At 36.7% G+C, this 15,937-nt stretch overlaps 1 protein-coding gene across 1 annotated transcript; it reads right to left on the bottom strand.

The window, feature by feature from the left end:
• Positions 1–2,656: 2,656 nt before the first annotated feature.
• Positions 2,657–14,576, bottom strand: LOC138709532 (uncharacterized). Its single transcript, XM_069840363.1, has 5 exons — positions 14,464–14,576; positions 12,701–12,767; positions 9,207–9,240; positions 6,094–6,243; positions 2,657–3,009 (listed from the first exon to the last, which is right to left on the bottom strand). The coding sequence occupies exons 2-5, from the start codon at positions 12,749–12,751 to the stop codon at positions 2,852–2,854; spliced, it is 393 nt and encodes a 130-aa protein (XP_069696464.1). The 5' UTR covers positions 12,752–12,767; positions 14,464–14,576; the 3' UTR covers positions 2,657–2,851.
• Positions 14,577–15,937: the final 1,361 nt, after the last annotated feature.

Below are 15,937 nucleotides of genomic sequence, written 5' to 3'. Positions count from 1 at the left end.
TCATCAACTGTAATATGGTCGGCCATGCTCTGTGTTCCATAAATTCACTGTGCCCTCATTGTGACCTTTGTACACTCCTGCGAGTATAAGCAGGCCAAGAAAGCACTCAAATTCTTCTCTATCAAGATCTATCCATTTGTTACCGTAAGTAATGTTACCTTCTTTGTTGGTCCACTTCAAAATATTCTGCAAAATGCTGGGCTTCATAAATAATTCAAAAGCTGACTGCACAGTGTTTACATTCCTCAGACTATGCCACGTTGGACCTGGAGTCGTCTTCATTACGTTTCGTGCTGGCTGCCTTCCTTGATGCAATCTAACAGGAGTTTTATTCCATAATTCGTTTCCATTTCTGGACCTCAAAACAACAATATTACTTAGTGATTATCTATTATTATAAAAAGTAAAGTAAATCCGTGGCGCTACAGCCCATGAAGGGCCAAGATCGACTAGCCGGCTGCTGGCCTCACGTTCACATGTCGAAGCAGAGGTGGACGATCAATCAACCAGAATGGATGTATCGTATGGTTAGCACGATGATCCCTCCAGCCGTTAGAGCTGATTTGCGAAACTGGATTTTCGCTACCTATCATAGCTCCCCAAGTGCATCAAGAGGCTGGGTGGACACTGGTCTCATACACTGGACGAAATTTCATGAGAAAATTTCTTTCCCCATGAGGATTGGAACCAGCGCGCATTCCGTAACGCGAGTCCTAGGCAGAATGCCTTAGACCACGACGCTACGGCGCGGAACATCTATTATTATTGCTGCTGTTTTTTGTTGTAATAAATAATTGGTAGGTGAAATATACTTACTTGAAAACATTCAAATTTGAGATGTTAGAAACTTCAGGAACAGTAGTTTCTAAATCTCCATCATCATCGTCATCATCCTCAGAATTTTCAGCCGATTGACAGTCTTCTGTTATAATAGCATCAATCTCTCCATCGTCATCAGATTTTTCTTCATTATATTCATGTTCCTCATTATATTCCTCTTCCTCATTATCCTCTTCATTCACAATTACGTCTATTTCTGAACTAGTCAAATATCTTGCACTCATCATGTAATTCTACATCAAACTGAGGCAAACCACTAATAAAAACTTAGGCAACAAACCTTAACAATGGGTAGGAAATAATATTTCATTGTTGCATATGTTCCGTATAACAGATGATCAAAGTGACGGTCAACATTTCTACTTTCATAATGTTACATTCAAAGAAAAAAGCAAATTTTTAATGGGGTCATATAGACCCCAACGGTACACAGTGAAGAAACAATGAATAATGTTTAATGTGTTGAAAATATAAAAATGAATGAATCGTCATTGGATACAGTTGACATAAAGAGATAAAGTCATGAATTTTGAAAATTATAGTTTTGAAAATGGCGGAGATTTTTCTTTCAAAGGAGCTACTGGGGTCATATTGACCCCATTGGTACTAGGAGGGTTAAACATTTAAATCTCTCTTTGTAATATACTTTTAGTCTTGAAACTAAATAAAAAAAAGATATATATTATTATTTTAATGTACCGAAGTACACGTGATATTTCCATGCAGATATTCTGCGTCATTATGCGATGAAAGAGTAATGGAACGGAGAAAAATTCTCTTCGGCGCCGGGATTTGAACCCGGGTTTTCAGCTCTACGTGCTGACGCTTTATCCACTAAGCCACACCGGATTCCACCCCGGTGTCGGAAGAATCGTCTCGGTTTTAAGTTCCAACTCTTGGGTTCCCTCTAGTGACCGCCCTCTGCACTACGTCATAGATATCTATGAACCTAGGACCGAAGTCCACACATGTGCTGAGGTGCACTCGTATTGAGTGACTAGTTGGCCGGGATCCGACGGAATAAGCGCCGTCTTAAATCACGAAGTGATTTACGCATATCATATATATTATTATAATGTACCGAAGTACATATGATATTTCCATGCAGATATTCTGCGTCATTATACGATGAAAGAGTAATGGAACGGAGGGAACCCAAGAGTTGGAACTTAAAACTGAGACGATTCTTCCGACGCCGGGGTGGAATCCGGTGTGGCTTAGTGGATAAAGCGTCAGCACGTAGAGTTGAAAACCCGGGTTCAAATCCCGGCGCCGGAGAGAATTTTTCTCCGTTCCATTACTCTTTCATCGTAAAAAAAAGATAGTTTACAACTTAAAATTAGTGAAAATCTGAAAATATTGAGAATAGGTACGACCCATGTTTATATGACATATTGTTTCAAAATGTCTTCCGAAATAAGCCCCGTAAGTGTCGGTAAATCCTCGTGAATCATGCTGTGTACTGTCGGCTGTGTATCAGAGAATATGATGCTTCAGGAAAACAATACTGACTGTATGAACTTACAGACGTTACTTGTTACTTAAAACTTTTAATGGAGGCCACTAGTTCGAAACCAGAATAAACTATCGGGTCCGGCGAAAAAAAAAACCTATGATTTATATTAACTGCAGGGATTCTCAGCTTGAATATCAAAAGTGGGATGTTGTGAGAATAGGGAAAGGAAAATGGTGATGAATCTCATTTCAAAAACATATTTCATACATAATTTTATCAGTGTTTCTCCAGTAATTTCAGCCAATGATAGACAATAAAAACACATCCCAATTTGAAGACTTCATTTATTATTAATATAAGATATTTAAGTATTAATCATTCTTATAAATCAGATGCAAAATCCACAACCATAATTGAATTAAATTATTACTATCAAATTACTAGAAATTTAGCATCGAATATATACTGTGAAATAGCCATAATAAAGACAAGAAGAAAGTTCCCGTACTGCGAAAAATTATATATTCGATTAGCTCTTGTTTTAATTCAGATTTCTCAATCCTTGTTAAGTGTCTGTGCAAAGTTCTTCATCATTTCCATAACTTCCCTTGCTTCCGCACTGAACGTTTGCAGAACATCTACAAAAGGCGAATACTGAACGTAAGATCTAAGGATGAGATCAGAAACCATTTTCTCAACTGTGGCATTGTTTTCTGAAAGAATTAAAATTTATTGTTAAAATGGTAGTAACTATAGAGTAAAATAATTATTTCTACAGTATTGTATAATCTGATACGTTACATTTATTGCTTTTCTGTAATATAGAGGACATTATCTGAGGGTAAATTTTATTCCTTCATTAATTTTTATTCTACATATTGTCATCTCAATCATGTATGAGGTCAATTTGAGTTCTTGATATTTCTAATATATCAGCAATACATACTAAGGCCGTGTCTCAAAGCTCAAGTCCATACTACACACTAGTGACTAGCAACTAGCTGACTTGTAAACTACACACTAGGGAGCTTTGGCTGACTTGTAAACTACACACTAGGGAGCTTTGCAAATGTATGCTCAAGTCCATACTACACACTAGTGACTAGCAACTAGCTGACTTGTAAACTACACACTAGAGAGCTTTGGCTGACTTGTAAACTACACACTAGGGAGATTTGGAAATTTATGCTCAAGTCCATACTACACACTAGTGACTAGCAACTAGCTGACTTGTAAAATACACACTAGAGAGCTTTGGCTGACTTGTAAACTACACACTAGGGAGCTTTGGAAATTTATGCTCAAGTCCATACTACACACAAGTGACTAACAACTAGGTGAATTGCAAACTACACTCTAGAGAGCTTTGGAAATGTATGCTCAAGTCCATACTACACACTCGTGACTAACAACTAGGTGACTTGTAAACTACACTCTAGAGAGCTTTGTCTGACTTGTAAACTACACACTAGGGAGCTTTGGAAATGTTTGCTCAAGTCCATACTACACACTAGTGACTAGCAAATAGGTGACTTGTAAACTACTCTCTAGAGAGCTTTGGCTGACTTGTAAACTACACACTAGGGAGCTTTGGAAATGTATTCTCAAGTCCATACTACACAATAGTGACTAGCGAATAGCTGACTTGTAAACTACACAATAGAGAACTTTGGCTGACTTGTAAACTACACACTAGGGATCTTTGGAAATGTATGCTGAAGTACCTACTACACACTAGTGACTAGCAACTAGCTGACTTGTAAACTACACACTAGAGAGCTTTGGCTGACTTGTAAACTACACACTACGGAGCTTTGGAAATGCATGCTCCAGGCCATACTACACACTAGTGACTAGCAACTAGCTGACTTGTAAACTACACTCTAGAGAGCTTTGGCTGACTGTAGACTATACACTAGGGAGCTTTGGAAATGTATGCTCAAGTCCATACTACACACTAGTGACTAGCAACTAGATGACTTGTAAACTACACTCTAGAGAGCTTTGGCTGACTGTAAACTACACACTATGGAGCTTTGGAAATGTATGCTCAAGTCCATACTACACACTAGTGACTAGCAACTAGCTGAATTGTAAACTACAATCTAGAGTGTTTTGGCTGACTGTAAACTACTCACTAGGGAGCTTTGGAAATGTATGCTCAAGTCCATACTACACACTAGTGACTAGCAACTAGGTGACTTGTAAACTACATTCTAGAGAGCTTTGGTTGACTTGTAAATTACACACTAGGGAGCTTTGGAAATGTATGCTCATGTCCATACTACACACTAGTGACTAGCAACTAGGTGACTTGTAAACTATTCTCTAGAGAGCTTTGGCTGACTTATAAACTTAACACTAGGGAGCTTTGGAAATGTATGCTCAAGTCCATACTACACATTAGTGACTAGCAACTAGCTGACTTGTAAACTACACTCTAGAGAGCTTTGGCCGACTGTAAACTACACACTAGGGAGCTTTGGAAATGTATGCTCAAGTCCATACTACGCACTAGTGACTAACAACTAGCTGACTTGTAAAGTACACTCTAGAGAGCTTTTTCTGACTTATAAACTACATACTATGGAGCTTTGGAATGTATGCTCAAGTCCATACTACACACTAGTGACTAGCAACTAGGTGACTTGTAAACTACACACTAGAAAGCTTTGGCTGACTCGTAAACTACACACTAGGGAGGTTTGGAAATGTATGCTCAAGTCCATACTACGCACTAGTGACTAGCAACTAGCTGACTTGTAAACTACACTCTAAAGGGCTTTGGCTGACTTATAAACTACACACTAGAGAGCTTTGGAAATGTATGCTCAAGTCCATACTACACACTAGTGACTAGCAACTAGGTGACTTGTAAACTACACACTAGAGAGGTTTGGCTGACTTGTAAACTACACACTGGGGAGCTTTGGGAATGTATGCTCAAGTCCATACTACACACTAGTGACTAGCAACTAGGTGACTTGTAAACTACACGCTAGGGAGCTTTGGAAATGTATGCATGAAACATGGCCTTCTTCATAGATTATTTTTCTAAAACCATGACATCACGGTACAGCACTAAATTAAGAAGGTAGTGTCCTAATGCAGTTTCATTACGAGATATGTGGAAAAGATAAGGGCTTACTATATTACAATAATGTTTAAAACATTGTACAGAAGGTACTAACAATGTCAGTGTTCAAAGTTAACGTGTTATTCTACATTATATTTACATTATTTCACTTCCAAAGCATTTTAAAATTTCAGAATCCTAATTGCTGATGAGGCATCCATGTTTGTTTAGTGAACAAGTAAACAATCAAGCAAGCATTTTAGTTTACTAGCTACAACGGACTTGACTACTATGCACTATGTAGCTTTGGATCGTAACTTCTGACGTCACATCCGGCTTTTTAGTCAACAATCTAGTTCACTTCAGCTGAAAATGTAGCTTTGAGACACGGCCTAAGTATTATAAGAATGACTCAACTTATGGTGCATTAAGGTGCAAATGATCATAAATAGAGGACCCCTTATAATTCTATATTATTTTTCTCTCAACTTTTACGCCAAAAATTAATCATTCACACATAGCCTACTCGTGACAGTTTCATTCACAAATTTACAACTTTTGGTCTTGTTTGTTTATTCAACTGTCCGAAGACAGTTCTGGACTCCACAAGTGATACCACAAGACATCGCTCATGAGGCAACTAGGCCAAGAAATAATGGGGTAGGTTGGCCAGTTCCTTTTCCCCATCTGTTGCTAATGCCATATTATTTCAAATATTTACCTTTGAGACTTTGAACAGAATCTTTCAGATGTCTTAATACTTCTCGACCTGTTCTTGTTGCCAAAGTTAAATTATTTGCAATTTCTGTACCCCAATCTGGAAATTTATCACCAATAGCAATGATGTGCTCTAGTTCTTCTCCGATGGTTCCTGAAAATAGAAATTGGTATCTTATTCATCATTTGCAGTTAGCGATCGCACAAATTCATCATAAAATATATGGTAATATATCTTAACGCATGCATAAATATTATTTATGCTCGACCATGCCGAAATGTATTAATTATACACCTGGTAGCAGTCCTTTAATGTATGTCATTAAAGTACACCTATTCATTAAAGTTCAGGTTTTCGATTATTCTCGGATATGCAATCGAAAGACGAGGGAAACGTCACGGAGGCTGGAAATCCAATACTGTCGCAGAAGGTTATGTTCTGTTACTATTATAATTAGCGTTAATTGTAAATACTATTCAAATAAATTCAATTTGTCATCTCGTTCTTCAATTCTAAATCAATTTCCAGGCTATACATTTTCTGCATTACATCAAGGTCAGTGACATTATCGTTCCTCGGAAAAAATCAATACTTTCGCGTCTGCGCACATCTCACAATTACGAGCTATGAACAAGATTACTTCCGATCTTCTGTCAGATACAAATAAAATGAATATTTCTGAATAATTTCAAGTTAGAAATATGTTCGAGCATAAAAAGTCGTATGAAACTTGTCTATAATGGTAATTAAGACGCTGGTATGAAAATTATGAAACTCGTTTGCGCTCGTTTCATAAACAAACATACTTGCGTCTTAATTACTATCATTATAGGCTCGTTGCATAATGTACTATTAAGTTAGTGTCCTGTAATGTTCGAACATGAGAGAGGCAACCGAGGCAATTAAAACTTCGTCTTATTTCATATGAAAGGTTTGTGCTAAAATTCTCAAGCGATTAATACATCAGTGGATGACAGCGAATATTTTATAAGAAGTTGGAACTAATACGACAGGCGTCCTTCTGTAGTGCGAACATCGGCTAATATCGAACTTCGCCATGCTCGACAAACTGGAATAGAACCTAGGGCCTGTAATGCACGACGCTAACTTAGGTTACATATACATTCATGTCTGTACTTCGATTGCAGTGTAATTGATCAAATGACTGATATTCAAAAACATAATTTCACTAATTTTAATAAAAATCAATGGCGTCTATAATGATTTGTTGTTGTAGACAACAAAACAATAATATTGTAAAAACAAAGGAACGCATTTTTCGTGCAGTCAATCCCATTTTGCGACAGCAAGGCAGCTTACATAAGGTGAGTCAGGAGGAAAGGTACATTTTGTGAGTGGTGATATAACTGGTGATTCTTAACAAAAGTTAATATGAACATATATCCTCTTCTTAAGAGTATCTGACTTACAGCTGTTTGAAAATCACGGGTGTCAGTCTCATGTAGGATCAATGAGACTTATCCTGAGCGTTGGCTTGGTCACGATGGAGTCATTTCTTGACCACCGAGGTCACCGGACCTTACACCATTAGATTACAGTGTGTGGGATTGCCTTAAGGGCTAAGGCGCAAAGTGGGGAGAAGGGAGGAACTTCTCGCTCGTATTTTACATGTTTGTGCTCAAGTAAAGGAATGTTCGAATAAGCTCAGATTAGCAACATAGCACCTGTCTACATGAACTGCAAAGTGCATTGAAGTTGACAGTGGACTCTTTGAACATGTTCTGTAAAGAAAAGTACTCAATTAAACAGAACAAATGGCTACAATGTTCTAATTTACTATCAACTGGAAGTTTCCCGTTCCTCAGTGTTTCCATTAGATTTTTTTTTCGAAACAGTTAAGAATGGGATATAATATGTATGACTTGAGGCTTTCCCGGCGTTTGATATAGAATAACTCTTCTCGGGTCCTCAGCCAGGTGAGTTGGAGATTAGCTTCCAAGCTTTCGACGGCTAGCTCTGCCATCTTCTTCGTCCCTGAAGACGAAGAAGATGGCAGAGCTAGCCGTCGAAAGCTTGGAAGCTAATCTCCAACTCACCTGGCTGAGAACCCGAGAAGAGTTATTCTAGGATATAATATGTTCATATAATTTTTTGTTCAGAATCACCAATACTATCATCCCTCAAACCATTATCTTTCCTCGTGACTCACCCTGTATTTACAAAAATTAATATAACCATTCATCATTTAAATATCTAATATTTACTATTTCTTTTTTCAGAATATATTTAAAGCTACTTCCCCTTACATTTCCAACCGTCAGTAATGAAAAATTATTTTAGTAGTTTCTGAACGGGACTTAACTGATCTGGAGTGCAGGATAAATCCGCACACACTTAGGTCATAGACTGGGCCCCTTGTATTGTCCCTAAAATTCATGTGTGTTAAAAATATATTCGAAATGTTTCCAGGAGCCTTCTGTATGGGACAAGTTCATTTACTTGTTTAGATCCACGAAACGAGTCCCTGAGATTTACTGTTCTTCTAAGGGAAGCAATGCTAAAATTATCAGAGTGCTTAAAAATCCATTACCCTCGAAAGATCTTGATGTCTGTTAAAGTATCAAAAATCTCCATTTTAAAGATATGATCAATATTACACGGCATAATCACATTTTAGCAGCTTTGTGTGATAGGTCAGTAGGCTATAGCAGGACGTTTTTTAATTAAATTTACACGAAAACCGTCCACATTATTGAAATACAGCGGAGGGATAAATTATTCTTTGTTAGATTTCCTGTCGATATGGAGGAAAATCACGATCCTACTCGTAATAGTTAGCTAATAATAGGCTGTTAAACATTTGGGAAAACACTTTTTTTCTGAAAAAATAAAAACTAACAACTTTCCACCAGTATGATATTATAATTTTTTGTTACATACAACATGAGATATTCGCTCAGAAAGACTATTTCTCTTCCACCTTGTATATGTGATTATTTATAGCTACATTAACGTATGCAGTAGTACATGTAATTGATGAAATGGCGTACTAAATGAACGAAATGAGTTTGCGAAATAAACTAAATATATTCTTTAGTTTCGTTATATTTATTCTATGTCAACTGGAAAAGAAAAATAAATTTCACGTAACTTACTTCCACTCCCATTCTTCTGCGCCAAGATATTATCCTGAAAAGAAATTATATTGAAAAATTAAATACAGAATTAAAGACTGTGTCTGTAACTTAACACAACATTGATGTTGTTATCTACGATTTACTTTTCCGTACTAATAATATTTAAAATTTTCAATAAATGTTCCAAAATATCCTGACAAACGTGTTGTTTCCCTGCTATGTATACAGGGTGCAACTGAGTGACTTTTTCATACTTTGGGGGATGTGAAGGGTTATATGGTGAAGATTTTTCACCCAGGGACCCGTGACTGGAAATGAGAATTGTGGTAACTAATCCCCATTTCAGTTTGGTTGAGAAGCTTTCCCCTCTACTCACACTCTCTACCGTCAGTGAAGGGGAAAGTGCTACAGTCCGTCGTAAAAACGTTCGACTAATTGACTTACAACACAAAGTGTCAAAATCTATATTTCGAAAGTCTATACCAAGAAATCAATTCTATTTTTATTACTGTCTATATCAATAATTTGCATATTAAAAATATTTAATGAGTTCAATATACGACAGTTACTTGTAACGTAAGAAGAAATAAATACTGAAACAGGCGTACGACTGACATTAAATTTAAGTATTTCGATCTTAATAAGCATAGGTCTGCTGAACCAGTAGTAATGCGTTTCTACGTTCAGCTACACAAATTATAGTACTATGCAGTGAATTTAAGTGTAATTATGAATAATAACATTATAATACAAAGCCTGTATTATGACATGCATTATAATAAAATTAGAACTAGAAATATTTTTATAGACTTTCATAATCTGTTTTGTGCAGAAATCAAGAATTAATTTAAATTAACATACCTCTTTACGTCTTATCTTATCACTATTATCACTATTATCTTCATCACCGTTCACCGCAGCTAATATTTTGTCTAAAGTTGGCAGTTCTTGACGAAAAAAGAATTGGTGAACTTTAGATCTTATTGCTGATTTTGTGAATTCGTCGCATTTTTCTAATAGTGGAACAGTTTTGCGAAATTTCACCGGACTCTTTAATTTATTGTCATTCATCTTCGCCTCTCTTCTGATGCGATAAACACTTGCTTTCCCCACTCCCGTCAGTTTCCCCGTCATCTCAGCCACCTTTTCTAAACTGTAAGTTGGGTTTTCAGCACATAACGTTTGAAATAAATTCAACACACATCTCTGCTGACCACTTCGCATTGGTTTACCTTTTTTATGTTTTATAACACTGCTGGAAGCCATAATGTTCGTTAAATAATTTACAAACTACGATAAAATACGGTCCTAATCCTAAATAAAAAAAAAACTATGTACTTATATAAGAAATTAACACCAAACTATGTACACTATTTCCTATACCGATATTCACAAACACTACGAAGTAAACTGTAAGGACGAAACAAATCTCAAACCACTCAGGGCAAAAGATAAATGTTTTCTCCACCGCTAGTTGCTACACTGCGACATACACACTGGGACAATCTGCACTGTGTCACTCCCCAACATTCAAACCAACATTCGTTAATTTTATTAGTAGCCAGTTGAAAATATTATAACAATGACACTAAAATATACTGAAACAAGTCATTGTCAAACATCTGTATGGCTGCATTTTATATCCCCTAGGTACTTTAGTAATTATTTTATTTTGTTCTGTGTACAGCGTAGGGGGTGCAGGTATAAGAAGTAACAGCTACTGCTCGGTCACTAACGGTATCTGAGGAATAGGGAGGGGGAAAAGAATGTCTTCGCGCTCTCTCAACTTGCAAGAAATGCCGTTTACAACATTGTGAGATGTTGCTTTTCTTGTTCGTGTGATGGCGAATTTCATACGCATTCAGTAGGCTAAATGAAGCGTCAGTGCGAACGTTACTGACAGTTGTATTTTGTAATGAAAACACTAATTTCACATACAACTCGCTGAATAGTAATTGTATTGTTATCCGGACATACTATAATACGCTAATTACATTTGATGTTAGTTACTTTATCCTAATAATATATATGAAAGTACTGCTGTTCATTATGTTATTCCAACTATCGATTTCCATCTTATCATATACGATATTGATTAATATTGTGCACCAGACAAACCGCAAGTCCTGAAAGCAGCAATCCAAAATGTTAGACGTCCATTTTAAAAGTGATATTGATTTCAAAATAAGCACTAACCCAACTTCAAACATTGCACAAGGAGCCATTCCCCAGATAAATTTCACAAACTGCACAATCAAGAATGTGTATTTAAAATTAAAGAAATTCTGTACATAGTTATTTCAATCGTCTAACGAACTGAGTTTTATCTGTATTTTAATGTGTGTTGCTTTTGAGTTAAAATGTCAAAACCTAAGTCTGCAAAGAATTCAGTAAACACTGCGTAGAAGCAAAACATAGATATACGCAATCTGGTTAGATCTACTCATCCTGAATTATTCTACATTCCTCCTGAGGCACCCTGTATAAGAAATATAGAAATCTCATGCAAAATTGAAATCTAGTGTAATTAATTAAATACTTTAACGTGTTTTTTTTTTGTACGGTGTAGCGATCCAAAGCCTTACACTGCAGCCTGAGACTATACTTTAACTTTAGTATTAAATCCCTGTGATGACAATATCTTTTGATTTCAAATAAATTTATTTTAAAATCAGATATACATTCCTGTCATAGATACGGTACATCTTCATACATCCATTCCGCAATTTTGCAGCTATCAGCTACTGACACAATGAAGCAGACTCTTTTGTAAATCAACACTTCCAGATAGGGATTCGCTAAAATATGTTATGCTCGACCATGCCGAAATGTAGTAATTATACACCTGGTAGTAGCCCTTTAATGCACCTCATTAAAGTACACCTATTCATTATAGTTCAGTTGTTCATCCAATCAGAAATCACCATTGTAGCATTATAAAAGCGCAAGTATCGATTATTCTCGGATATGCAATCGAAAGACAACTAGCGAAAGGTCACGGAGGATGGAAATCCAATACTGTCGCAGAAGGTTATGTTCTATTACTGTAATAATTAGCGTTAATTGTAAATAATATTCAAATGAATTCAATTTGTCATCTCGTTTTTCAATTCCAAATCAATTTCCAGGTTATATCAAACCTAACGTTCACGTTATTCTCTAGATTATATCAAGGTCAATGACATTCGTGCCGGAAAAAATCAATACTTTCGCGTCTGCGCACATCTCACAATTTATGATGTAGGCTATTTCACTCACTCACATAATAATAACATGAATACTTATGAATAATTTCAAGTTAGAAATATGGTCGAGCATAAAAAGTCATATGAAACTTGACTATAATGGTAATTAAGACGCTCGTATGAAAATTATGAAACTCGCTTGCGCTCGTTTCATAAACAAACATACTCGCGTCTTAATTACTACCATTATATGCTCGTTGCATAATGTACTATTGTTTCTAAGAATAAAAAAAATACATTCTATTTTAAATGTAATTTGTTACTTACCATTAAACAAGCACACGTGAGAAAACTCAAAAACAAAATTCTGTACATCATCTTGAATTCTTTTTGCCTAGAAATGAAACATTACAAATTACAGTAAATGATTATTACTATTAATATTGCTATTATTAATTTTATTATTATTGCCGAAGGACACTATTTAAATCTCCTGCGTTTCACAAACACACACACACGCACACACACACATAGTCGGCCTGGTTGGCAGAGTTGGTATAGCGTTGGCCTTCTATGCACGAGGTAGCGGGTTCGATCCCGGGTCAGGTCGATGGCATTTAAATGTGCTTAAATGCGACAGGCTTATGTCAGTAGATTTACTGGCATGTAAACGACTTCCTGCGGGACAAAATTGCGGCACATCCGGCGACGCTGATATGACCTCGGCTGTTGCGAGCGTCGTTAAATAAAACTAACACTTTTTTAACAACGGCCTATATATTTTTTCCCTCTTAATTATCATGATACTTAAAATTCCTCAACGTTATGTCTCAGATAATGTACGTCTTGACACGTACGAATATAGTTTAATTGAATGTGGTGAAAATTGCATGCGCTTTGAGCATTTTGGATTTCCAAAAATGTAGTCAAGAATGGAAAAGACAAATTTGTGAAAGGGGATGCTTTACTAACTTACGTAGCAGGGCCTCAAAGAAAATGTGAAATCAAAAATCCACTTACTGTCAACTTCCAAAATGTCTAAGAACCATTTTCGTACAAAAAAGAGATTCAGGATAACACAGAGGGTTTGGAATTGAACGGGGTACATCAGTTTCTTGTCTATGCGGATGACGTGAATATGTTAGGAGAAAATCCACAAACGATTAGGGAAAACACGGAAATTCTACTTGAAGCAAGTAAAGCGATAGGGTTGGAAGTAAATCCCGAAAAGACTAAGTATATGATTATGTCTCGTGACAAAAATATTGTACGAAATGGAAATATAAAAATTGGAGATTTATCCTTCGAAGAGGTGAAAAAATTCAAATATCTTGGAGCAACAGTAACAAATATAAATGACACTCAGGAGGAAATTAAACGCAGAATAAATATGGGAAATGCGTGTTATTATTCGGTATAGAAGCTTTTATCATCTAGTCTGCTGTCAAAAAATCTGAAAGTTAGAGTTTATAAAACAGTTATATTACCCGTTGTTCTATGGTTGTGAAGCTTGAACTCTCACTTTGAGAGAGGAACAGAGATTAAGAGTGTTTGAGAATAAGGTTCTTAGGAAAATATTTGGTGCTAAGAGGGATGAAGTTACAGGAGAATGGAGAAAGTTACACAACACAGAACTGCACGCATTGTATTCTTCACCTGACATAATTAGGAACATTAAATCCAGACGCTTGAAATGGGCTGGGCATGTAGCACGTATGGGCGAATCCAGAAATGCATATAGAGTGTTAGTTGGGAGGCCGGCGGGAAAAAGACCTTTGGGGAGGCCGAGACGTAGATGGGAAGATAATATTAAACTGGATATGAGGGAAGTGGGATATGATGGTAGAGAATGGATTTGTCTTGCTCAGGATAGGGATCAATGGCGGGCTTATGTGAGGGCGGCAATGATCCTCCGGGTTCCTTAAAAGCCAATAAGTAAGTAAGGGCTTTATTTAAAAAAAAACTCAGTCCTAGTGTCCCCGTTATTCACCCCTGTTATGCATCTTGTTTCACTATTCGAAATATCTAAGTACATTATCAAGTAAACTATTAAAAATATATTACAAAGGAAAGGTGTTGTTTGTACTTACAGAACTGTAATATGCCGGTAATTTCAGAGAGATTCAGAGTCAGGCTCTTAAGTTCGTTCTGTAGAGGTACTGATATGACTCTCTATTATATATGCTGCTAATTTTTTCATAAAGTCAAGCACTGTTCAAAAGAGCATATTGTTTATGCACTTGCACATTATTATAATTAATGTGGCGACAAAATGAATAATATATAAACAGTGTAGCATGTGACAGCAGGTTTAGTGAGATAAATTGCAAATTTAATAGGATTTATCTTGTGACCTAGTGAGAGGCATTAATACATGTCTGTTCTAAATCTACCGGTTACTAGACTAGACGGCATTTCGGAAGGCGGTAAGCTTCTATATGCGCCGTAGCATTTCAGGTATGTGACGTCACAAGCTTGTACAGTAGAACCAATCAGAATCAGTCTATAACAAGCACTTCCCGAGTTCGTTTGTACACGTGCGAGTGTTCCAATACATTGAATAAGTAAAACTAACATTTACTATGTGTATGTAAGGTAAATAAATGGAAGAAGAGACTGTAAAAAGACAAGTATTACACAAGCAGGCGCGGAAAATAGTGTTTAAGGTGTATAATTATTTTAAAAACGTTGACGAGCAGAACCCTGCCGGCCATCTTGATGCTGGCAGCAACGTTGCCAACATGCAAGAAACGACTGCAGAAGCATGTGGTATGGGAATGAGAACCGTGCAAAGAATATTGTTAGTGAAGGAAAGAGGGTTTGTTTGTTGTCATGGTTACAGTAATCAACGGCTAAGGTCTTTATTGTCTTTTGATAATTTAAATTCTCTCCTGCGCTATTTGTATTGCACGTGCGTGAAGTACGATGTGGCAATGTTGTACGCTGCCTTGCTCTCTCTATCTGTCTCTCTCGACGCAACGCTAGCAGACAACCGCCTTCCGAATTAGCGTCGACTCTAGTGTCATTGACTGGTATGTCGTGTCACTTAGAGAACTTATTTTAATTTAATTTCGTTACTGTCAGGTGTAGGAATAGAGATATCACCTCAGCACAGTTGTGGAAGAATAAAATTCTAAAAGAAATTGAGCTCTTAAACTTGTGGTGCATGTTAGTAACCCTTATGGTTGCAGTGTCTCTGGTTCGAGATACGTTCATTGATACGTTATGTTACTTATGTACGTAATACTTCAACTTAACTTTCGGTATAACATTATAAGTTATATAGTTGGAATTTCTATTTTGCCGGCGCTTCAATTTTTCGGGCACTTTTAACTATCCTGGCTGCAACTTAGTAACCGTAGAACACTTCATTCGCTCTCTCTTCTGTTTCGAGTTCTCCACACTTCTACTCCAAATTATCTTCGTTCCCGGTTTAACTACTTATCCTCCAATCACAATCCAAACACCAGGTCACAGGAGAGCCAAATCCTAGCAATTACTGCCCATAGAACATCCCACTATTCATCCTCTTTCACTGTCTCAGTCCCCCGTGAATGGAATTCT

This window comes from Periplaneta americana, chromosome 1 (assembly GCF_040183065.1).
Source record: "Periplaneta americana isolate PAMFEO1 chromosome 1, P.americana_PAMFEO1_priV1, whole genome shotgun sequence".
Classification (NCBI taxonomy): domain Eukaryota; kingdom Metazoa; phylum Arthropoda; class Insecta; order Blattodea; family Blattidae; genus Periplaneta; species Periplaneta americana.
Note: the sequence above shows the minus strand (reverse complement) of the source record. Positions and strands in the feature narration are given on the sequence as shown.